The sequence below is a fragment of the Hypomesus nipponensis genome, chromosome 11, assembly GCF_054491055.1.
Source record: "Hypomesus nipponensis isolate SF chromosome 11, ASM5449105v1, whole genome shotgun sequence".
NCBI lineage: Eukaryota > Metazoa > Chordata > Actinopteri > Osmeriformes > Osmeridae > Hypomesus > Hypomesus nipponensis.
Window position 1 is genome coordinate 19,557,534 of NC_140371.1, and position 23,542 is coordinate 19,581,075.

General features: G+C 48.6%; 1 protein-coding gene across 1 annotated transcript in view; it reads right to left on the minus strand.

Annotated features, from left to right (window-relative positions):
- Nucleotides 1-497: 497 nt before the first annotated feature.
- cep170aa (centrosomal protein 170Aa) overlaps nucleotides 498-23,542 on the minus strand; it is a 31,886-nt gene continuing 8,841 nt past the window's right edge. Inside the window, exons 3-20 of the mRNA XM_084709800.1 lie at nucleotides 22,860-22,949; nucleotides 21,937-22,018; nucleotides 21,330-21,385; nucleotides 20,420-20,642; nucleotides 18,688-18,825; nucleotides 14,813-15,283; nucleotides 11,749-12,347; nucleotides 10,174-10,326; nucleotides 9,099-9,222; nucleotides 7,163-8,740; nucleotides 6,830-6,886; nucleotides 5,024-5,303; nucleotides 4,265-4,490; nucleotides 3,621-3,785; nucleotides 3,339-3,427; nucleotides 3,119-3,212; nucleotides 2,962-3,013; nucleotides 498-2,830 (exon numbers count right to left, since the gene is read on the minus strand). Of these exons, the coding sequence (XP_084565926.1) occupies nucleotides 2,595-2,830; nucleotides 2,962-3,013; nucleotides 3,119-3,212; nucleotides 3,339-3,427; nucleotides 3,621-3,785; nucleotides 4,265-4,490; nucleotides 5,024-5,303; nucleotides 6,830-6,886; nucleotides 7,163-8,740; nucleotides 9,099-9,222; nucleotides 10,174-10,326; nucleotides 11,749-12,347; nucleotides 14,813-15,283; nucleotides 18,688-18,825; nucleotides 20,420-20,642; nucleotides 21,330-21,385; nucleotides 21,937-22,018; nucleotides 22,860-22,949 (4,713 nt within the window). The 3' untranslated portion in view covers nucleotides 498-2,594. The remainder of the gene's footprint in view (nucleotides 2,831-2,961; nucleotides 3,014-3,118; nucleotides 3,213-3,338; nucleotides 3,428-3,620; nucleotides 3,786-4,264; nucleotides 4,491-5,023; nucleotides 5,304-6,829; nucleotides 6,887-7,162; nucleotides 8,741-9,098; nucleotides 9,223-10,173; nucleotides 10,327-11,748; nucleotides 12,348-14,812; nucleotides 15,284-18,687; nucleotides 18,826-20,419; nucleotides 20,643-21,329; nucleotides 21,386-21,936; nucleotides 22,019-22,859; nucleotides 22,950-23,542) is intronic.

Consider the following 23,542-nt stretch of genomic DNA (forward strand, 5'->3'; position numbering starts at 1 on the left):
TAAACGCAAGCGCATATGCAAGATCGGACTTCGATATATGAAGCTGCTGCCCCCTGCTGGACTGGGGTTTCTAAATGACAAATTATATTCTAAAATGATCCATTACATTCTTAAAATCTAAAGTTATATTAAGTCATACATTTCAAGTACATATCTTGGGAAATTAAATTGCAAACGTGACGTGCGATACGTCATGTATTTAATATTTTAATCATAATTTGAGCAGTCGTTTTGAGCATTTTACTTCTTATTAGAGCCTTTGATTTATCTTTTGAGAATTTCATTTATCATTCAAATGTTGTTAAGAAACTCGAAAAGATTGTTGTTAACCTCCATACAGGAGTCTATGGAGAGGTAGGGTACTCTTCTAAGAGATGAACAGTTAAACTTAAAAAAGGTTAAATACAATTGAGAATGTATTTTATTCATTAACGATGTAAAAGGCATGAATTTACAGTAACACAATAGACACAATAGAGACACAACACAGTACAAAATAAATAAAAGGGTGGTTCATACAAAACACAAGACAAAAAAATAGTAAAACGCTGATATGATAATGTGTAAACATTTGAATAGTGTACCGAACACTTTACTTTGTGATAATATAGGAATCAGGCGTTTGAAGAGCCGATGATGTAATCTACACAGTCAAGCCAGACTTGACATTATATGGTTCCAAAATTGTATTTTTGAACTCCAAAACCACAACACTGTACACAGTGAGATTTATTTGAAACGTTTTTTGTTATTTAACAGAAAAATGATTTAAAAAAAAATAAACAATCCAATGTGCAAAATAATAATAATCTAACTAAACATTTTAAGATTTTCTTATCTTTGAAAAAATGCCATTACATTTAAAAACCGGCACTTAGTGACATAAGAAATTCTGTACATTATATTGAACAGAAGAAAAACACAGCATGTGATGGACTTAATTTTACTATTGCTCAAATCTAAATACTAATAGACCACTTGTATTTAATTCCATTCTATGACACATTTCTGTAAATCGGAGTGGCTTTGAAAATGGTTAGTGTCTATGAAAAGCTATAAATAAGTAGCAAAAGCAATTTGAACGCCTTCTGTATGTCTACATGAGGCAAACACTACGAAAACTATATGAGTGCATGTGAAGCTTATCCTTAGTATGGAAATGAAGAAACATTATTATTCCACAGCTAAGGCTGATAATGGCTCTTAATGATATTCAGAAGGACGCAGACTCAAGCTTATGTTGTCTTCAATGCCCCCTATTATGCAACAATGCAGAGATAACAAAGCAGAAGGAAGAGAAGAGCAGGCTACTAAGTGCTACAGTACATAGATCTGGATCAGTATCCTAAATGTGAAATAGAACCAGTTCAATTTACAGTTTGATTAGTTTCATTTTACAAAGATACTATCATTACAGTGTGTCAAAAAAAATTCCATCTGTAAATCACATGACGTTATGTGTCATGCTGTTAAGGGAACACCTACTGACACAGGAAGTACTGAATTAGAGCCATATCGAAATTAGATTTTCAAAATTGCATATTGTTGAAGCAAATATTTATTTTCTGTGAGCTATTTAGCAAAAGCTGACTTCAAAGACTTTAGAGAAATATTTGCACTTGACAGGAACTAGTAGAAAACATCAAAAACAAGTTTCCATTCAAAATACATTTGAAAATGTATGCAGTAATTCACTTGGGGAAACTTTAAAAACAGACATATGCTACTATTAGCTTTGGTAGATTGTTTGATTAACTACTGAAGGATAAGGACATACTTTGTTCCCGAATGCCACTGACATCTGGCACTTGTAAATAAACGAAGTACGTTTACTGTGGAGAACCCAAACTGTTTCACTATCAATCTCTTGGTACTGAGACTAAATGCTACTTTTTTTCTTAAACACACAAGTAGTCCATGTTCTCTTGATAAAACAGTTGGAAAATATTTTAAAAGAAGCATGGGGAGGCACTGGAGAAGTCAGTTTGCCTGGGATTTGTAGTTTGTTTGCAGTGTGTACTGTAGTTCAATCTGCAGACGGGTGATGAACAAACTACAAGATGTATGGTCTCAGTGTGACCAAATGTTTACCCAGAGAATCAACCAATTACACATCTGTATAATGTAGAGATTCGCTCCACGCCTTGGTCATGCAAATTCTGAAAACCTGAATATGGAGGACACTGCTGTTAAGGGGACTGCCATCCCAAACTGTCCATGGTGATTCAGTAATGTGAGGTGCTGTCCTTGTTCCATGGTAACAGGAGAAAACTGTGACTCGCTTTAAGGCTTGTCCTGTTTAGGGTCCTCACACATACTGTCCAATTTAGGTTAGTGAGGCAAAGGAGATACATACATAGAGATACATACACTTGGGTTCATACACCCATTCAATACAACAGAGTCAGTTTACTCATTTTTTTTGAGGCAGATATCCCTCGATGAATTCTCAGGGATCCTGGGCTCAGTTCTTGACGGTGTCTCTATAAATGATTCCCTGTGCCACAGTCTGTTAGACATAATTCAGCCTACTCTCCATCTGAACGTTTCCACAACGTTACATGTCGGTGAAAGGTGGTCTCACTGGTCCATTGTCACTTCTGGGTGATGGCATTCTCTTCTCCGTTGGGATGGACGCGACTGAAGACTCCGCCCAGGTCTCGGTCTGTCTCTGCTGGTGGGACGGGATGGGAGTGGCCCTTGGCGGAGCCCTCTATGGGTGCCTGGGGTCCAGGGTTGGTGTTGGGCTTGGTCGGCGTGGTGGGACTGGTCAGGCCAAGACTTGTCAGGGCATCCAGAGTACCATCAGGATCCACCATGACGTTGATCACTACAGAAGGAAACACAAGTCAACTGTTGTACCGACAGTCAACAGACTGCATCATTGCCAGACCACCTGCATGACGTGCACTACAGGTCTGCCCTAGTCTCTTCCTAGTCATGATCCTCCACGTGTCTCACCTTGAAGCTGTTTCTCCACCCTCTTCAGCTCCAGCAGGATGGAGGAGATCTCCTGAGGAAGAACCACAGGAACAGGAGTCACGCCACAGCTTCATTTTGGATTCTTGTCACGGAAAATGAAGGAAATATCAAGAGCTGAAGCTTTCTTCACTCTTACCTTATTGGAGGTTTTCAGAAGCGGCATGTCGCTTTCTGATCTTAGTTTGCTCTCGATCTCATCCCAGTTTCGGTCCTTATCTTTAAACAAAATCCTAGAGAAGCAAGGGAAGGAAAGTCTCAGTGACTCAACTCCTTTTGACTTTAAATATTATACAACACATAAACCAAAGTCATTTCCCATGAATGTTATTGACTCCATATGGGAGATGGACTGGTACCTTATTTTTCCTGCGGTTTTGTCGACAGACTGTCTGATCTTGGATGACAGCTGTGACACAGAGGTGATCAACAGACTATCCAACACCGCCTGAGAAAAGACAACATTTTAAGAAATACTACAGAAACATAACGACAACAAAACAAAAACCTAGAATACATAACAAAAAACTATTTTCGTCAATAATTCTGTCCGTCATCCCTCTCCCACTCTCCTCCTCTTTCATATTTCTCCTTCTCCCTTTCTTTTTGTACTTTCTTCTGACCCTCCCTCCTGCGCTCACCTCCTCACGGTTCCAGGTGCGCCGGCGGAGGACGCGGGGGTCCAGGGTGTCGGGGGCGCGGGGCCGCAACTCCACGGGGCGCCCGTTGATCTCGGGGGGCTTCGCCTGGATGACGGGCGGTATCTTCCGGAAGGTCAGGCTCTCGTCAAACACACGCTCCACCAGCTGAACCAGGGTGACGGAGGGTGCAGGAGTGAGAGAGAATGTTTTAGGAGGGCTTGGCTGTGTTAGAATCGAAGAATATTTTGCTTTTTGATGTGATAATGTCAGTTAAAAGTTAAAACATATCAAAGTTAGTATTCGTTAGTTGGATGTGAGAAAGGGGAGGATATGGAGGAGAGCAAAGCAGCACAGCATTGTAACTCCACTGTAAAACTTGTAGAGACCAAATACCTAAACCGGTATTTACTGCCTACTTGAAATGTCTACAGGAATATCCTCTCTGTCTACTGTGCTTTTCCATATTCATTATGTTTCAGCGTGTCCTAGTCCCTGACACCTAGAAGGTAGATAACGACAATATGTTATGGATTATACCTCTCACAGCGAAAGCCAAAGTAGGACTGAGGCACAAGCCCAAGCAGCGAGGCACGACGTGGGGAAGGGAGGGGATTGGAAGAAGAAAGAAAGAAGACTTCCGGCACCTTTCGCATGCTCTCCTGCACGTCCAGATGTGCACGCCTGCCTACCTCTTCGCGGGTGTCGATGGCGGAGCCGGGCGTGGTGGCGGCGGTGCTGGCGGCGGTGCTGGGCGCCGTGCCGGAGGAGCTGACCGAGTCGATTTCACCCGCCACGTCGTGGATCTCTCGTGCCAGGATGGCCAGATCCTTGGCCAGGTCTTGGCTGATCCTGCCCACACAGGGAAATAACCTATGACCCATCAGACAGAGCTATGACCCATCAGACAGAGCTATGACCCATCAGACAGAGCTATGACCCATCAGACAGAGCTATGACCCATCAGACAGAGCTATGACCCATCAGACAGAGCTATGACCCATCAGACAGAGCTATGACCCATCAGACAGAGCTATGACCCGTCAGACAGAGCTATGGAAAACAGAGGCACTGATAAACAGTACAAGACAATGAAACAAACTCTTAACTGTAAATCGATGAATATATAGGCTTCTAGATATCAATACACCAGGAATATACAGGGTTTCCCGCAGCACTTTGCAGTTAAGGCGGCCACCTAAGCAACACACGACTGCCGCCTTAACTACGTAGTCAAAAAAATGGCTGTATCCGCCGTTGTCCTGTTTTCTCCCATTCCAAACCGTGACCAACACCAGTCACCCTACCACCTTAACAAACCAATTTTCTGCGGGAAACCCTGATGTAGGTATCAAGGTGGGTGTGTATGAGTATATGTGTGTGTGTGTCTCCGAGTAGATAAGTACCTGGCGATCTCTTCACTGTGGGCCGTCCAGTCTCGGATGTACTCATCCTGCTCCCGCATCCTGTGTTTGAGGACCACGCCCCCGGGGCCGAGGGCGGGGCCGAGGGCGGAGCCGGGGGTGGAGCTTGACACTGGGCTGGCGCCGGGCAAACGGGGGCTTCGAAGGATATGGGAGGGCCTCAGGTGGGGGCGGCCATGTTTGGACAAGTTCCTGTTCGAGCCAAACTCCTCCTCAGAGGTGGAGCCGTACTCAGGAGGCAACCGGCGCCACCTGTTGGATGCTGGTAGAAGACGGGGTGGGAAGGAAGGAAGAGATTTTTTAAATCCAAGTTAAGTCAGGGGTATTCTGGGGAGTCAGGTGGCTGAGCGGTTAGGGAATCGGACTAGTAATCTGGAGGTTGCCAGATGGATTCCTGGCCGTGCCAAATGACGTTGTGTCCTTGGGTAAGGCACTTCACCCTACTTGCCTCGGGGGGAATGTCCCTGTACTTACTGTAAGTCGCTCTAGATAAGAGCGTCTGCTAAATGACTAAATGTAAATATATTCAGTGTTATTCATGTGTTACCATTTGGTACTGTCTGGTACAAAAGTGTATGAAATTGTACCTGTCCAAAAACAGCCCCTTTGACCCATGCCACAATGTAGGCGTGAAAGAAGTACTTAGCTAGATGGTAGAACTCATAAATAGGAGAATATGTTAAAGTGTTCAAAACCTTTCTGAAGACCTGCAGAACTATTCTAGTGCAGTGGTGAGGGGCTGTGTCTGTGCAGGACCATCGTTTTGTTACAGTATTTCAGTAGGATGTGTAAAAGTATTTCAAGGATGTGAAACTTCAATCGCATGGAGGCCATGTTGAAGTAAAGCTTACTATGGAAATCTGATAAACTGAAATCATCTGTCGCCATATGGACAAAGGAAAATGTAAGCTTTGCTAAAATAGCAACTGAACACGACAGTTATGAAAGCCAAGCTGTTAATAAGATTTCCATCACTGCACACCCAATCAGAGCACACCACACAACGCCCCCTCCCCAACCAGAGCTGGGGTTCACACAGGAGGGTGTCCATCGCTTGAGCTCCAAAACCTGGGGTGTCACAACAAGCGCACCTAACCATATGCACACAACCCATGGAAGATGGTTTTGCAGTTCTTCAAATGAAGCCGAAGCTGTTGTCGTTACACAGTGATGACATCATGCTCTTTCTGGTAAGTACACATACTGGATTAACTACATCTAACAGCAGGTTTTGAAGTGAAAATCAATTTATCTGGCAGCCAAACATGGGATTTAGTCCAACACATGGTTCACAAAACTGCTATGCTATGTGAATGTCCAGAGCTCTCCACTAGGTGGCGTACTCTCCTTTTAGTTCAGTTACACTCAACTTGACCATCTCCTTCTCTCTCTGGCTCTGTGGTTTTGAAATAACAGCCAGATCATTCCAGGCTTGATCAACTGACTCTGGTTTTAAGAGGACGAGTTAGGCTTCTGTTTGGGAAGCAGATAGCAGAGTTGAGCATTCCAGTCATCACTGCAGTGCTGGGATGGGGGGGGGGGGGGGTGGGAACACACATGATACTACACACTGCAACGCACTCCAGAGCAGTCTCAAAATACTACTCATTTGTCATTCAGTTACTTCATGTGTGCTTGATTTAGTCTGCCTGGTGATTGCTCTGGCAGAAATTCGGTGAGATTGAACTTCTACTGAACCAGCAATCGTTAAATCAGACAAAGCAACGTGGGGAAATTAGTAGCATTTTGCACACACACACGCACACAGAGCTCTCTGTGGTACAGTACCCATCAGCTCCTCCTGTTCATCTGTAGCGCCACCCTCAGGCTCAGGCTGAGAGCTTTCTGGACAGTGGGAACGATTTGACATTCATCACCACACACTTATCACAACATGACTCACGGGAAACACACCGAGAAACCAAACACAGATGATTACACCGATTACAACACCAACAGGGATGATCAAGGACATCAAGACAAGGACCAGAGATTCCTGGCATAGTAAGTATAGTCAGGGCGGGAAATTGCATAATTAAGCGATTCAAAAAGCTTTGTGAACCCATATATAAAGGTATGTTTTAGAGGTCATATCATGACTAATGTGTGTCAAGTCCTCACCTGAGGGCAAGCCGTAGGCAGAGGTCGTGACCTTGGCCTTGGTATCGGTCAGCTTGGACACGCTGTTGGCTCTCATGCGAGGCGCCATCTTGTTGTCGGTGGGTGTGGTGGGCCTGAGGCCCAGACGCAGGGCGGTCTCAGCAGACAGACGGCCGGAGGCGGAGCTTCGAGCCACGGTGCATTCAGAGTCGCTGCGGGCGGAGATGGACCCCAGCCGGGTCCTCCTGGGCTGGGCCAGCATGTCCAGACGAGACGGGCCCTTGCGACCGGACGGCGGCTTGGAGGTGGAGCTGGTGGTGGACACCTCCGACGCCACGGACACCCGGTCGGCGTCGGCCAGGTCTGTGTCTGATGTGTCCCCCAGCCGGGCACGGCGGAGCAGGGAGGCCCTGGTGGGCCTGGGCTGAGGCAGGGAGGCCTGTTTTCCAATGGACGAGGCTGTGGCAGCATGGAGGGTTTTACTGGGCTTGGTGTAGCCGCTGGAGGTCTTGCCGACACGCCCGCCAGACTCCATCTTGGAATGCAGCAGGTCGTCCGTGGAGGTGAGGGAGCCTCGGCCGTACGAGCGCCCCGGCCCAGAGTAGCTCTCCTGGTCTGAGGAGAGGATGTCTGAGATGGGGAAGGATGTCTGGTCATCGTCCGTGAGGTCCAGGGAGGGCTGGCGCCCGCGAGTGGACGACCCCGGCTGGACGGGCCTCCGGGCGTCGGCTCGACCGGCGTCCGGCCTGGTCTTGGTCTTCCTCTCCAGGCGTTCGCGAGCGCTGGCGCTGGGGGTGCTGGTCTTGGCCGTGGCGCTCATGCTGCTCTTCTCCCTGTGCAGGCTGCTGAGAGAGCGTCTCTTCTGGGCGCCGGCCTTCCTGTCCGCCTCCACGGCCACCTGGCTGGCCGTGCTGGCCGTGTCCACGTCCGACTCCGGGGAGATGGAGCCGGGACGCGGGCCTGAGGCGCTCTTCTTCTCGTCCCTCAGCTTGGCCTCCAGGAAGGCCATGACGGCCTCGGTGTCCTTCAGCAGGGTCGCCGTGTCCATGCTGCCCACCGAGTCGCTCCTCTCGCGCCCCAGGCCCAGGCCCCCTGCCCCGCCCGCCTGCCTGATGCGGGGGAGGTGCTCCGCGGGGACGACGCCGCTGGGCTTGTCGATGGTGAAGCTGCCCTGACGGACCAGGGGCTTGCCTGACTTATCGTCTGACCTCTGGCCCCTGTCCTCTGACCGCTTCCTGCGGCCCTCCTCTCTCTTCTCCGAGCCGCCAGACGGCCTCAGCGGAGGCTTGGAAGAGGCCGGAGGCCAGGCCGAGCCAAGGCTTTGCCTCGCGGTCATCTCCCCTCCTCCGGCCTCTACGGGGGTGAGGCTCCAGCCGTCTCCTCTGTGCTCCAGCTGGCCCTCCTTCTCCTGGGGCTCCGTGTCTTGCTTCTCCCCGATCTCAGAGCGCAGGCCCGGGGCCGAGCCCGGGGCGGGGGTGGCTCTGGTGCGGGGGTCCTCCAGGGGGAGCTGGGGGAGGGTTCTGCGTTTGCGCTCGGTGAGACTGGAGGTGATCGAGCTGGTGCTTCTGATGGACACACCAGACTCGAAGGCATCAGCTTCTGGAAGGCAGATTTGGTATAAGGTACATTCCACGAATGCTCAAAGCAATCTCACGTTAATATACATAGCTTACTGGCGATCGTCTTTGTAATGACTTATGTTTGTTGCATTCCCATACAAAATACAATGCACATTATTGTGTGGGCCTATCACACACACACTTGCACCTTGTGCATTCTGCTCGACTTCTACATAATCTGTATATGATATATCTGTATATCTCTCTAATATGTACACTGTCTGTACTGTTGTCTGCATTGCTTGAGTGGCACCAATGGCCGGGACCTAATTCCTGGAGGTTAACATACTGGTCCAGTGGATGAGATGGGAGGGTGATCTGAGGAGGCAGCAGCGTACCTCTCTCCTGATGGAGGAAGGCAGGGGGCTCCGCCCCCGAGCCCTCGGGGTCCGTCCTCGTGTGATTGGCCGCTAGACTGGCCCACTGAGAGATCCAGGGGTCACCTGACTCACTGGCCACGCCCTGCAAGGAGGGAGGGGAAGGGGAGGGAGGGGGACAGATCACAACTTAGTTAACATTATTTCTAGCATATACAATTTTCCGTATCGATTAGTTCGCTTGATACAGTCAAAATAGTGACCAGACGGCAGACTGTGTGGAAATCAGAATCACATGCATTCCCAAGAGGGAAAATGGTTTACTTAAATCAAATTCAAATGTATTAAATGAGAGCTTAATACGTTTCCATGACGTTTATCTTTTTCTACACCACTGAAAGTATGCTTAAAATGTACTGATTTTGTACATCCACATGCTTACTGACAACTAATGAAAATGTTTGTACTTAAGTATGAACACAAGTAAAACAGTTGAAAATACATCGAGCTGTCTATTGGTTCAGTTGGGTGTGTGACCAGTAACAGCAGTAGGAAGCTGGGCTATGTTGCTTCCTCAGTGTCCTGCTGGCCCAGCCTGCCCACACCCCTCCCCTGCTGCCCAGTGAGGAGGCTGAGCAGACGAGAGACTGACCTAGTTCATAGGGAGATAAGGAACTGTACTCTTTCCCCAAGGCAGCTTGACGTGACAAGAGGGAGGAGGCTGTGTAGTCTACAGCAGTGGCTTTCTCTCTCTCTCTCTCTCTCTCTCTCTCTCTCTCTCTCTCTCTCTCTCTCTCTCTCTCTCTCTCTCTCTCTCTCTCTCTCTCTCTCTCTCTCTCTCTCTCTCTCTCTCTCTCTCTCTCTCTCTCTCTCTCTCTCTCTCTCTCTCTCTCTCTCTCTCTCTCTCTCTCTCTCTCTCTCTCTCTCTCTCTCTCTTTCTCTCCCCCTCTCCCTCTCCCTCTCCCTCTTCCTCTCTCTCACTCTCCCTTTGTGCATCTATGTCTTTAAATAAAATGTTATTCAAACAGAGATAATCCCACAGTGGTTTAACCGTCAACAAATATTCTCGCATCCAGAGGCGAGCGTTCCTCCGTACCTCAGCTGGAAGGCAGCTTGGCTTGGCCGTCTCTCCAGCCTCTGGAGGCTTGGCGATCTCTCCAGCCTCTGGAGGTTTGGCAGAGTCCTGCTGCTTGTCCGTGGGTCTCGGCGTTGGAGAATCCTGGCTCTGGTTCTGGTCCACCCCAAACACCTGAGCACAAACACAGCAGCACATCCCTGAGAGAGGGGCCCTGGACGGCCTTGCACAGCGCTCTGCATGCTGGTGCAAACCTCCTCTGCTTCGTCTGACAAACTCACACGTCCACGCGTTAGACGGTGAAGAAAAAAGCTCTTTGAATAACGACTTGTTTATTTTTTCCCCCCATCCTCGTTCACGTCCTCTGCCTAATAAACTCTTACCCACACAGGGATCAAAGAAGTGTCCTATACTGGATGTAGTCACACAAGACCGGCGCCATGGCAACAGAGAGTGGGGGGAAAACACTTAAAGACCACGCAAGGAAAAAAACAGACAGCGAGCCACGAAGTAGCCTGCTTATTAGCGTGTCACTTAATTATAGGAATCATCATAATCGCACCTCAGGTTCAGAGAGAGCTGATGCTAAATAAAACCAGATAACAAGCAATACCCACTCTCTATTCCACAGCTCTCAAGTACCATCTTTAAATCCCCTGTAAAATGTTTATTGGAGAGTTTATCTACAATCTTAAGAGTTTATTTCTGGAAATGTAGACTCCTTTCTCAACAATAAAAGCCTTCTTCCACAACAAACCTTGAAATGTTGTCATATAAAAATGTATTCATGTACCCTGTCTAAAGGCTAACCTGCTGCTGGCACCATTAGGAGACAGAGGTTAGAATCCCCCGGGGCATAACTGAACAATGGGCACAGCTTGTCTCAGAAGGCCATTACCAAGCCATTAGCTTTCAATAGAGGATCTTAGCGGTCAGAGAATCACAGGAGGCCAACAGTTACTGTCAGAGAGGGGGAGCAAGGGGGATTCCCACCAGAGGACCTGCCCTCAGGAGCGAGATTCCAGCTCTCATCTCTTCGTTCAGGTTGAATCTAGTTAGGATAAAATGATGCTGTGCACCCAAGGAGCACAAAACGACTTCACTCTAGACACCCTGTGTTTGTTAATGAAGACCAGAGATCAAACTGGAACGCTTGGAGAACAGGAAGTGACATGAATAGTGTTGACAGGTTATTGCAGACAGTCGTCAAAAGCTCAGCTGGCTTGGAGAAGGTTGTCAACGATGCCAGTGTGCTGCCCACAGTGCCTGTCTGACTGCCTGCCTGCTAACTGGACCCGGGTCAAGACACTCAATTAACCTACATACAAGAGATGCCTCATCTTACAAATGTCTCAAATGCAGATACATCTACACTGTTCCTCGTGTCACTGGTATTCCTGCTTCTATGTGGTAGAGTGCAAAGGAAATTCACACTGGACCTCATCTCAGCCAACATGTAGATCCAAAACAAGCAAACATGGGTTTTGTGAGGTTCCAAACATGCTTTGTGGCTTTGAATGTTACGGATAAATAAATAAGAATCAGTACAATAAGGTCACCCGCCAGACTTTCCTTCAGCGTAGCGCCCCCTCCTACCTTGTCTATCATGCGCCTGGCCTCCTCCTCCTCCGGGTTGCGGTTCTCCAGTTCGATGGTGTACGTCCCCTTGTCGCTCTGGTCGTCCTCCAGCTCCTTGTCCCTGTCCTCGGGCCCCCTGGCCGTGTCCTCGCTGGGGCTGGTGGTGTGGTGCCCTGTGCTGGCTGAGCTGCGGCCCAGGCTGGGGTCTTCAGACCTCTGCTTCAGCAGCACGCGCGCCGCCGTGGGCGCCCCTGCCACGATGGCCGCCGATATCGTCACACCGCCCCTGGTACAGTCCGCGGTTGCCGTGGTGCCGGCAGTTTTGGGATGGGAGGGGGGCGTGGGGCAGAGTCCCTCCCCGGTCACGCCCCCTAGCAGCGGGGCAGTCTGGGAGAAGGAGTAGGAGCGCCGCTTGCGAGTGTTCTCCTCGTCGTAGAACTCGATCATGAAGGCCGTCCTGCTGCTGCTGCTGCTGCCGCCGCGGGGGGGGGCGGCGGCCCCTCCGGCCTGGCCGTGTGCCGCCCTCAGGCGCTCCTCCAGAGCCAGGCGGCGGTTGCCGAAGCGCAGGCCCGGCCCGTTCTCCGAGTCGCTCTGGGTGCCGTCCTCATGCTTGCTGCCTGGACGGACAGAGAGAGGTGGACAGAGCCATTAACCGGAGGCTGGACGGTTAGCCCCAACGCCACCTAACCCTAACCTTAACCGTAGACGACACAGGAAACAATTTTTTTTTAGGGTTGAATCTGATTCCGAGTCAACGAATAACCAGGTAGAAGCACATCCCACAGCGTGGGCCCTATAGTCCTGTCTGCTGGTAGTGTAGGCAGTGTGTAACAACACCAGAAAACATGCCACCCACAGCCAGACTAGCCATGCCCCCTCTGTGGGCAGGACGCGAGGGGAGGGCACTGGGTCTGGAAGGCAGACAGGGAGGGAGGCGGGAACAATCAGAGGGAGAGCGGGGGGGGGGGGCTTGTGTTTGAGCGGTGGGGGAGGGGGGACTCAGGAAGTAGCACGCTGCCAGAACTGACAGCGTGGGGTTTGAGAGGCAGGAACCAGCACACTGCTCCAGACAGAGGTCTTTCATGCTGCCTGGAGCAGACAAAGGAGCCGTTGGGATCCTCTCAGGGACCTGAGCAGGCAGCGCCGGCCCGGCCGGCCCCACATGAGTCAGACTGCTCTGCTGCCCCTCCTGCATCACACACACTCACACACACTCACACACACACACATACACACACACACATAAACGTCTAGGCTTACATCACATGTAAACATGAACAACTTACTAACCTTACACAACAAAGTATGGTATTACAAACATTTCAGATCTCACGGAATAAAGATTTTAAAAAGCAATACCTATTCTATTTATCTGAGTAAAGACACTCAAGCTATGAAAAGATACAATCTTACAATATCCAGATACCTAGACACTATTATGCCTGGACTGGTTCCACATCAGAAGATGCCAAACCCACCTGAGGGCAGGAATATTAAACCTTTCTCTCTCTAGGTTTATCGGTTTATCATCATCCTCACTCACAGCCCTTAGAGTGTCTTCCACACACACACACACACATACAGCACCCTCACACGCACACCTCAGACACACACCTACACCCTCGCACATACATACCTTCACACACACACACACACACATGCACTTCTCATTACAAGTTACATGCCAAGTTACATGCCTCAATACATAAGTTACATGAGACCACACACGCATATCTCAAAAACACTCATCCTGATCGAATATCAACGAGTATAGCAACCCCAACCTTGAGCACTCTCTCTCTCTTTCTCCCTCTCTCTCGATTAGATCAGAACTCTCCAGTCTGATGTTTCTAGCATCCAGCAGAGCAGCCACACCTAGAGCTGGAACCACTGAGCTGTCCACCACCAGCAAACGCTCTGCAGCCCTTGCTCCAGCTCCCTCCCTCCAGCCAGCCAGGACTCTGACTTCACCTTCCCAGCACCAGCACAAGCCTCGTAAATCTTTATTCATATCGGCCCCTGTGTGACAGCCCCAACCCCCACCATCATAAATTAGCACCCATTTAATTATCTAAACTCCTGCCCGCCATTTCTGTCAACGCCGCACCCTGAGGCTGAACAAGCCTACTCAGCGTTTTCAGCAAGCAGGTAGGGAAAGCACAAAGCAGAGAGAGGGAGAGGGGGAGAGAGAGGGGGGAGACAGAGGGAGAGAGAGAGAGAGAGAGAGGGTGGGGGGAGAGAGAAAGAACAAGAGAGAGAACAAAAGAAAGAACAAGAGAGAGAGAGAGATAGAGAGAGAGAGAGAGAGAGAGAGAGAGAGAGAGAGAGAGAGAGAGAGAGAGAGAAAGAGAGAGAGAGAGAGAGAGGCAATGCAATCAGTCCTACCCCAAACAGGCCCCAACGACGAAGATGTTGAGATCGGGAAAAAGTGTCTAATCTTTCAAATAAAGGTGTACAAATGAGTCATGGAGCTGGAGGTGCTTCTGCTTCCCTGCCAAGGCACCATGGAGGAGGTGTGTTTGGAGACTTCCTCTTATACGTTCGCCAGCTCGCTAACTAGCGACTAGACTGCTGTGCTATCCCATGCTAAGCCCCGTCAGTGTCTGTCAGATCGCATGGAGACAGACGGGATTGAACTCTGCTGGGAGCTAATCCTCGGGAGAAGCTAAATACTGCAGAATATATTCTGTATTAAGAAAAAATGATGCCTGGTTGGGTTTAGCAGTGGTTTGCCGCAGAGCTGAAGGAAGGAGCTTAACAGCTGATAGCGTTTTCCATTCACCACAGAGCGAGAGAGAGAGAGAGAGAGAGAGAGAGAGAGAGAGAGAGAGAGAGAGACAGAGAGAGAAGGAGACACAGAGAGAGACACACAGAGAGAGAGAGAGAGAGAGAGAGAGAGAGAGAGAGAGACACACAGAAAGAGAGAGAGAGAGAGAGAAACAGAAAGAGAGAGAGAGAGAGAGAGAGAGAGAGAGAGAGAGAGAGAGAGAGAGAGAGAGAGAGAGAGAGAGAGAGAGAGAGAGAGAGAGAGAGAGAGAGAGGGGGGTCTTAGCGGAGATGATGAGAGGGAGGGAGCCTGCACCTTTCAGCCGCTTCAGGTGAACCGGAACGTCACTCTTGATGCTCTTGCTGTCGTCCTCCGCCGATTCTCGGCGCACCAGCGTGGGGTCGTTGTGAGCCAGCCAATCGGCAACCTTGCTTTCCGACGCCATCATGGCGGCCTGCAGGGTGCTCATCTCCCGCCCTCCCGGCTGTCCCGCTTTCTTGGACCGCGGCCGGTGGTCGGGGGTGAACTTTGACACATGGTCCTTGATGGTGACCTTGCCCGGGGACGTGCTGTCGAACTCAATCGTGAAGGAGGCGTGGCCCTGGGCGGCAGCGCCGGCACCGGAGGCGGAGCTTGTGTTGAGGTTGGCCACGTCCTCCGTGTCTTTGGTGGGAATCTCGTGGATCCCGTTCTCTGCCATCTGGCCCTCCTTGGTGGGGATCTCAAAGTAGCTCGGCTCCTGTGCGTCCTCCCTGGGTCTGTCAGCCCTCCCCGCCTCTCTGCTGTCTGGAGGAGGAGAGAGGGAGGACAAATGTGGAGTACAATCATTATTAACAAAACAAATACTTCCAAGATAAATCTTAATTTGTTGAAATGTATCCAAGTGTTGAATGGTTGAAAACAACAACAAAAACTATAGGCAGTAGACAAAAAAGCAAGAGGTGAGAGGTCACACAGAGTCACCAATCAGCTGTGTCTGTTTCCAGGGCCTCGACAGTGGTCAGAATCAGTGTCTGGAGCTTAGGGGAGGAAGCAGGCCTTCAGAACGAGAGAGACCAGTCTGCATGTGGCTCCAACTCTGCCATCTGTGTCACTCAGACTGGGGGACCGGCCAGTGAAAACCCTCTGGGCTACTCACTAAGAAACGATCTGGGCTACTCATTCACTCATTGGCTCTTATTAAGTGCCAGCTCTCAATGTTCTGTGATGGATGAGTTGGTTGGAATTAAGTGACCATCTGTTTTATACTAATGGACAAAGTGATTAGCTGAGTTATCTACCAAAACCAGACTGCCGGATCTACAGATGCACGGAGAATCTAGAGGTAGATGCCAATGTTAGGTGTAAAAAAAGATAACCGAACTTTAAAGTTGAAGATAACCTAACCAAATTCAAAACTGTTTACTGGTAAACATACTGGATCCAGTATATGATTTTTCATACTTCTCTAAGCTACTACAGTATAGTCTGTGGACTGTAGAACTTCCTGTTTTTAAAACAAACCAACACGTCCTGAGAGAGAAAAAATCCCAGTGATGTCATACTCGTGAGACACCCCAGTTATAACCCATAAGGTGCTGGGCAAATGTAGGTCGTAACACTGAACACACACGTTAAGATCTACCCACTACAGGACAGGGAAGGCACTGAACTAGACTGGCACCAACCACACATACACCTTTACATATTAATGTCAGCACCCTCTTTCACACATTGACAAGACCCCTAGCAACCTGTGCAGCACTAACCACACCGACCTGCACTGAAATCCTTCAAGAGAAAACACAAGTAGTAGCTTCTCCTGCTTATTAGGCTATCTTGACTGAACATCAGAGACAACATCCACAGGTAGCCAGATGAGAAAGTGTAAGTTCAGACAGAAACTGGAGCAACAACAACACAAAAAAAGGCTTGACTTTCAACAAACGCCTTTTAAACTGACAGAGTGGAAAAAGTAAAAAGGAACACAGAAGCGTACTTACTTCAGACCCGCTAGCTAACGTGTGTTCCTGAGAAGAGAAAGCGGTTTGCTTCAGCGCTGAGAGAGAAGGAGCTGCTGAAGTGATGTAACCTAATAACCCTGCGTGACAATACAGAGGGGGGGCTGGGAGCTGCCACAACAGAGGCTATTCACAGACTGTTCCTATACTACCTCTTTCTCTCTCTCTCTCTCCCTTTCACTTCCCTTCTCCAGTTAGCTCTCTGCCTTTTGCAAGAGAAGACGTGCACTTTTTTTTTTTTTTTACTCCATATGAAAGAAATACTTTGCTGAGAGATCTATTTTAAGATCATAAGAAAAACAACAGTCTGGCTCAGAAACAGAACTGATGGGATTTAGGTTGGTTAGAAAGAGTCCCGTCTATTTTGTAAAAGATCAATGAAAACCTCGATCACTCATTGTAGAACATCTTCTACCTCTCCTAGCTTTTTGTTAAAAAAAAATTATAAAATGAAAACCTTGGTCTGTGGCCAAGTGAAGGCTGTGGATTGCTAGACTGAGTGTATGGGCTGGTGATGGTGAAAGGTCCTGTGAGGGAGAGAGGCTGGGTACAGTTGGTGAGGAGGTCTGGATATGGTGCCTCGTTTATAACAGAGGAGCTGCTGTCCCCAGGAACTTCACTTAACTGGCTACTGGTGCACTTAAGTACCCTCAAATCTCTGCTGCTTGACAAAGAGCAGAGACAACAGTTTCTTTAAAATCACCCCTCCCCCCCCAAAGGAGAATGTTTTAGTGCACTGTAAAAGCCTTTTGTAAACTTATGGCTTGTTATTTTCACTTGTACGGTATCATACAAATATCACAACAGTACAACCCTACTCTAGTTGGACTAAAATCACATTACACAGCATGACTGACTATGCACTCCTTTGGGTGATGAAGTCAAGCAAAGACGCAATCAAAATCAAACGGCCTTACCGAATTCCATGACAGACGTAACTGCTCCCATTGGTGATGTTTGAAAAGACGTTCTTCAAGCTATTCAATAGTGCATCTCTGTTGAGGATGCACTCTGCTCCACACAGACTCTATTCGCTCTGTTCTCTGTCCAGCTGTGATGGTGGGGTTTGAGGACAGTGGTAGTCTGCTAGTCTGACTGCTGCTCCACCTCCTCCCTGACCCACCTCCTCTCCGACCCCTGCACCCATTGGGTGTCCTGCTGCGATGCAGTCTGGCCTAATCTCTCTAATCCTGTTACTTCTGTCCGGAGCAAGTTAATGGGATCCCAGCCTTGTGGTCCCAATGCACACACAGATGAACACACACACACACACACATATGTGAATTTGAACACACAGACTCACCCACACCAGACACACGCACACCTACACAAACACAAAGTCTGGCTGACCGAATGGCCATTACCCCCAGCACAAACAGACAACATAAGCTGTGAGCATTAACATAAAACCATCCTTTCACTACTTATAGAAAGTATCCTGGTTTTTATATCATAGAACTTTACTCTCCTGCCATATCTCGATTATCGTACAGCACACTTGACCTCATACACAAAGACAACACAAAATCAACACATCTTCCTGCTAATATATAGTTATTCTTGGGGGAAAATACAAATCTATCTAGAGCCAAGCTGAATTTAATACAATCTACACCATTCCCATGACTACCATGTCCAGTCCTCCTATAGGGTTAGCTCCCAGATCTCCAGTCCTCCTATAGGGCTAGCTCCCAGATCTCCAGTCCTCCTAGAGGGCTAGCTCCCAGATCTCCAGTCCTCCTATAGGGCTAGCTCCCAGATCTCCAGTCCTCCTATAGGGCTAGCTCCCAGATCTCCAGTCCTCCTATAAGGCTAGCTCCCAGATCTCCAGTCCTCCTATAGGGCTAGCTCCCAGATCTCCAGTCCTCCTATAGGGCTAGCTCCCAGGACTCCAGTCCTCCTATAGGGCTAGCTCCCAGATCTCCAGTCCTCCTATAGGGCTAGCTCCCAGATCTCCAGTCCTCCTATAGGGCTAGCTCCCAGATCTCCAGTCCTCCTATAGGGCTAGCTCCCAGATCTCCAGTCCTCCTATAGGGCTAGCTCCCAGATCTCCAGTCCTCCTATAGGGCTAGCTCCCAGGACTCCAGTCCTCCTATAGGGCTAGCTCCCAGATCTCCAGTCCTCCTATAGGGCTAGCTCCCAGATCTCCAGTCCTCCTATAGGGCTAGCTCCTAGCGAGTATGTGCTCACCTGCCGCTTGGTTGTCGTGCTTCTTGCTGGACGTCTTGATCTCCTGTTTGAAGGAGTTCTCGTCGTCGGCGTCCCCATCGCCCCACCAGGACGGCTGTCCGTACAGAGGGGTTCCTCTGTGGGAGGAGGCCATGTCCCCTGGGGGCGCACAGACACAAGAGGGGGGGCTGGAATGACATCACGTCACTCTATGATTTTGCGTCTTTTTTTTTGGGGGGGGGGGGGGGGGGTTTCATGGACTGAATCCGTAAATCATTAAATGTATCGGGGACTTTCTGATGCATGTGTTGCAGTGGTATCATGCATCAATTCCTTTAAGATTTTCTGAATCCTGATTGTGTGTGTGTGTGTAATCCCCCCCCCCCCTCATACTGGGGGCTCTGGTTTGGTATTATCTGCACCACTGACCTACATACTCCAGCCAGCTGCAGGACCCAGCAGGCCAGGAGAGAGCCTGGCCTCTCTGAGCCTGCTCCCCCCCCCCCCCCCACAGTAGGACCACCATCAGACAGCCACGCTGTCAGACACACACATCCTCTTTCACTCTCAAACACACACATGCGTGTTGCAATGTGCCCCTACATGCGAGTGCACGTGGAAAACATGATCATAAAACGGACTATTAGTGGGCTAGCATAACCAGACAACCGTGAAGGACTAACGTATGGAAACACAGTCTCTGTGTGTGTGTGGTGTCTCGGAGCATGCTACATGGCTCCTCTCTCATTAGCAGCACTCTGCCACTCAGTTGCTCTGCTCAGCGCCACGTTCAGCAGTGTGGGTGGCATGTGGGGTTAAAAGAGATGGACCAGCGGGCAGTGGGCAGAGAGGGCTGAAAAACCAAAGCCTATTTCACCATCTGACCCGGGCAGAACATCTGGTGTTTGGAGGAGCCCCAGAGATTACGTCAATAATCGAGAACAACCTCTCATTGTCTACACAACAAGCTGTAAACATTTTTTTTTATACTTGTTTCATTTGTTCACGGTATTCCTTTGTCACGTCCCAGTGCAACTTGAAATTACAACCTCTGTAATATATTTATTTCTATATATCGCCTTGTAATCATTCTCCCACCGAGTCACAGAGGACCACAGAATTAGAGTAAAGTGGTCCTGATGTGACAGGAGAGAGGGGAGTGAGGTCTGGATGCCGGAGGAGACACAGGGGGGCGGAGGAGGAGCCAGGGAGCACACAGAGCAGCTGTCCCCATTCAACTTCCTGGATACAAATATAGCTCTGTGATTGGCCTACCCTTCAGTTAATGAGAGTGGGAGGATGTGGGCCAATCAGGTATGGCGGTGGTTCAGCTGGTCATGGGATAGAACGATTGCGTTTGTGATCATGGCTTTGTGAGATTCTGTTAGTTTTATGACGTGTTATTTAAACGTCTCAAACCAAACCGTAGCTTGTATATCCCAGAAAGCAGCATAAACACTCTGAAAGATTGGTCATCTTTCAACTAGCAATCTAATCAAGCCCAGTCTAAATGTCTGTAGATGGTTGTTATCATAATAATTGTATACTATTTACCAATACTTTGTATGCATGACAAGATGCAAGCAGTTTACGGTCACGTATGCTTTAAAATACATTTAACAGCAGACACAAAAATATATTTTACAGCATCTCATAGAACACAAGCCTGCTGAAATATCTACAGTCTAGTCACCATTTAGTTGTATCTGTGCTGTGATTCACACAACATGGTCTGATGTTGTGATATCCTCACCTGCCATTTTGTCCTCAGCCTTCTGTTTGTCAGCTGGTTTGCCAGATGATTCTGCAGGGACCCCTTCTGAACGCTTGTCCTCGGCAGGCTTGGACCTGGGAGACTTGGGGGACTTGGAGGGAGACTTGGAGGGGGACTTGGTGGGAGACTTGGTGGGAGACTTGGTGTTCTCCATGTTGGAGGGCTTCTTGCCCAGCTGGAGCTGGCTGGTGAACTTCTCATGCTGACAGGAAGAGGAGAGGGGGATGGAGGGAGGGAAGGAAGAGTTATAGAGAGATTAGGAGGGGGAGATGATAGGGTTGAGTGTTGTGTTGCTTGTGATCTGTTTTGCTGCTCTGCATTGTGGAATTTGGGATGGTGTGGGTGGGCGTGGGTGTCGGACGTGGGTGTGTGTGAAGGTGGATGTAGGATGTGGGTGTGTGTGAAGGTGGGTGTCGGATGTGGGTGTGTGTGAAGGGGGGTGTCGGATGTGGGTGTGTGTGAAGGTGGGTGTCGGATGTGGGTGTGTGTGAAGGTGGGTGTCGGATGTGGGTGTGTGTGAAGGTGGGTGTCGGATGTGGGTGTGTGTGAAGGTGGGTGTCGGATGTGGGTGTGTGTGAAGGTGGGTGTCGGATGTGGGTGTGTGTGAAGGTGGGTGTCGGATGTGGGTGTGTGTGAAGGTGGGTGTCGGATGTGGGTGTGTGTGAAGGTGGGTGTCGGATGTGGGTGTGTGTGAAGGTGGGTGTCGGATGTGGGTGTGTGTGAAGGTGGGTGTCGGATGTGGGTGTGTGTCGGATGTGGGTGTGTGTGAAGGTGGGTGTCGGATGTGGGTGTGTGTGAAGGTGGGTGTCGGATGTGGGTGTGTGTGAAGGTGGGTGTAGGATGTGGGTGTGTGTGAAGGTTGGTGTAGGATGGAGGCTTGTCTACTTACCTTAAGGGCCTCCTCGGGTACCTGGAGTTCCCCTATCACCACAGTGAACAGGTTGGTATGTGAAACATACAGTCAAGGTAACACACAGGTTTTAAAGCTGCAGTAGGCCACATTTGAAAAGAAGTTCAAATAATGTGAAACATGAGAAACAGCATGTTTCAGCACCCCCTTCAGATCTTGTCTGAACTTCCGTGCTTCCTCCAGCTTGACTTTGAGTGACAGTAGCTTTACAAAATAAGCCAAGGACAAAGGCCCACCTCGACGAATGGCTGAAGCAGGATTGCTGGAACATGATTGGCTGGAAAGTAGCGGGCCTCTTCAAAAGTTAACTGACAAAACTTTCATTTGTTTTTGCTTAAATTTATTTTACCTGTGGTATCTACATCCACACACACTCGAGGCTTTGGAGAGCCTTTGCAATTCATTATTCAAAATAAGGTTGCGCTTCAAAGAGGAGAGCAGTGAAAAGCGTGACATTTATGGACCGTGAGTGCTCGACAAATGAGTCATATTCAACAGTGCAGGGGAGACAAAAGCATAGATGATGAGCCTGTCTGTCTCGCCGAAGAGGGACGACCGAAGTTGAAGGACGTCAGCGTATAAAGGATATCATATCCAAATCTCAGCTTGTCATCGAGCTTTAGAGTGATGTACATCTGCTCCTGGATGCGAACATCGTTTACAAACGTCTGTCGGGGACGCAGAGGAAAAGAGAGAAGACAGCACATTAAGCATTCGTTCATTACTTTCATTCATTTGTTTAATGATACATTCATTTTTGAATCTTCACTATCTTGAGTCAAACGCTCTACCACTGAGCTAAAGACACCAAGACAGACACGGTCCCAGTCTGTCGACTGAGCTGACCTCAGCTCTTTATAGCCGAGTATCAGATGATGCCAGAAAACCTGCTTGGCTTACCGGCACTAACAAACATTCCCCACCACCAGCAACGCAGGGGAGGGTACAGCTCAGTGGTTAGAGCGCTCCAAAAGATTGCAGGTTCGAATCCTGTGACTATGGATAAAATGGTCTGCTAAAGGAGTGAGAGGAGAGTGACTCAGAAAGAGCGTATGAGTGTAACTTCCTGTCTGGGAGTGTGTCAGAGGACACATGGGCCGCTGGGGAAAACAGATACCTTCCAATAGCTTCACAAAGTCACGACTGTCCACCAGGTCAGAAAACCATTTCAGCGGTTTGCTATCATTTACTGTACTTGAGTAAAGTAGCTTGTTGTTTATACAAGTTTGGGGGTCATTCCAATACAGGTTTTTCTAGGAGTCTAAGAGTTGTTTCGTGAAAATCAATCAACCTCTTAGTTCTTGCTGCGAGTGAATTCTAAAGTCGATTGAATTCCAATTAACCCCAACAACCTGGCACATACTTAGCTGTACCCAGTAGATTCATCAAGGTGTCGTTTCAACCAACAGGATGTTAACTACAATTGACCTGGAGATGAATCAGTTGACCCTTGACCCTTATTTACACAACCTTCCTTTCTTCCCTCCTCTCTCTCCTCTTCTTACTCACCCCATTCAGACTCCCCAGATCTTTGACTTTGTGCTCGTCTGTAGCAGGTTCATAATTGATGACCGCGTGCTGTTTGTCGACACTGCGGGACTGCAAACACAGACACACATATAAGGTTACCAACTTGACTACAGATTGTATTTTTTTATTCCAGAATGGTTTGAGGACAGTAGGACATTGGTGCTATTTCAGGAAGATGAACTACTACAGGCAACGCTGGTATCAGCACAGGATCATATCCCATGTCTGAGTATGCTGAAAGAACACATTATTAACAAAGGAATGCATTATACACAATGGCAATAACCATTTTTTATGTCATATGAGATACAAAGGCATTTAAGCTCTCAACGAAATACAGATGCATAAGAGTAGCAAAATACATACAAACACGCACATCCATACAAACATGCACAAACACTAAACTCTCTGAAGGGAGACGTGAGGAAGCACAGATTGATTTTTTTCTCCAGATATAACCTAATAACCTTTCAAGTCAGAATCTATTTGAAACCTAATCATTTCCCATCTAAGTTTTCATGACTTAGCTATTGTCAAGGTCAGAGACTCCGAACCTTTCAGGATTCTTAGCAAGGCAAACATACCAGTGAACAGTCACTGTCTCCAGAAACTGTAATTGGGAAAAATGTTGTGCCTAAAGGGCGAAGGAATGGACTGGCTTC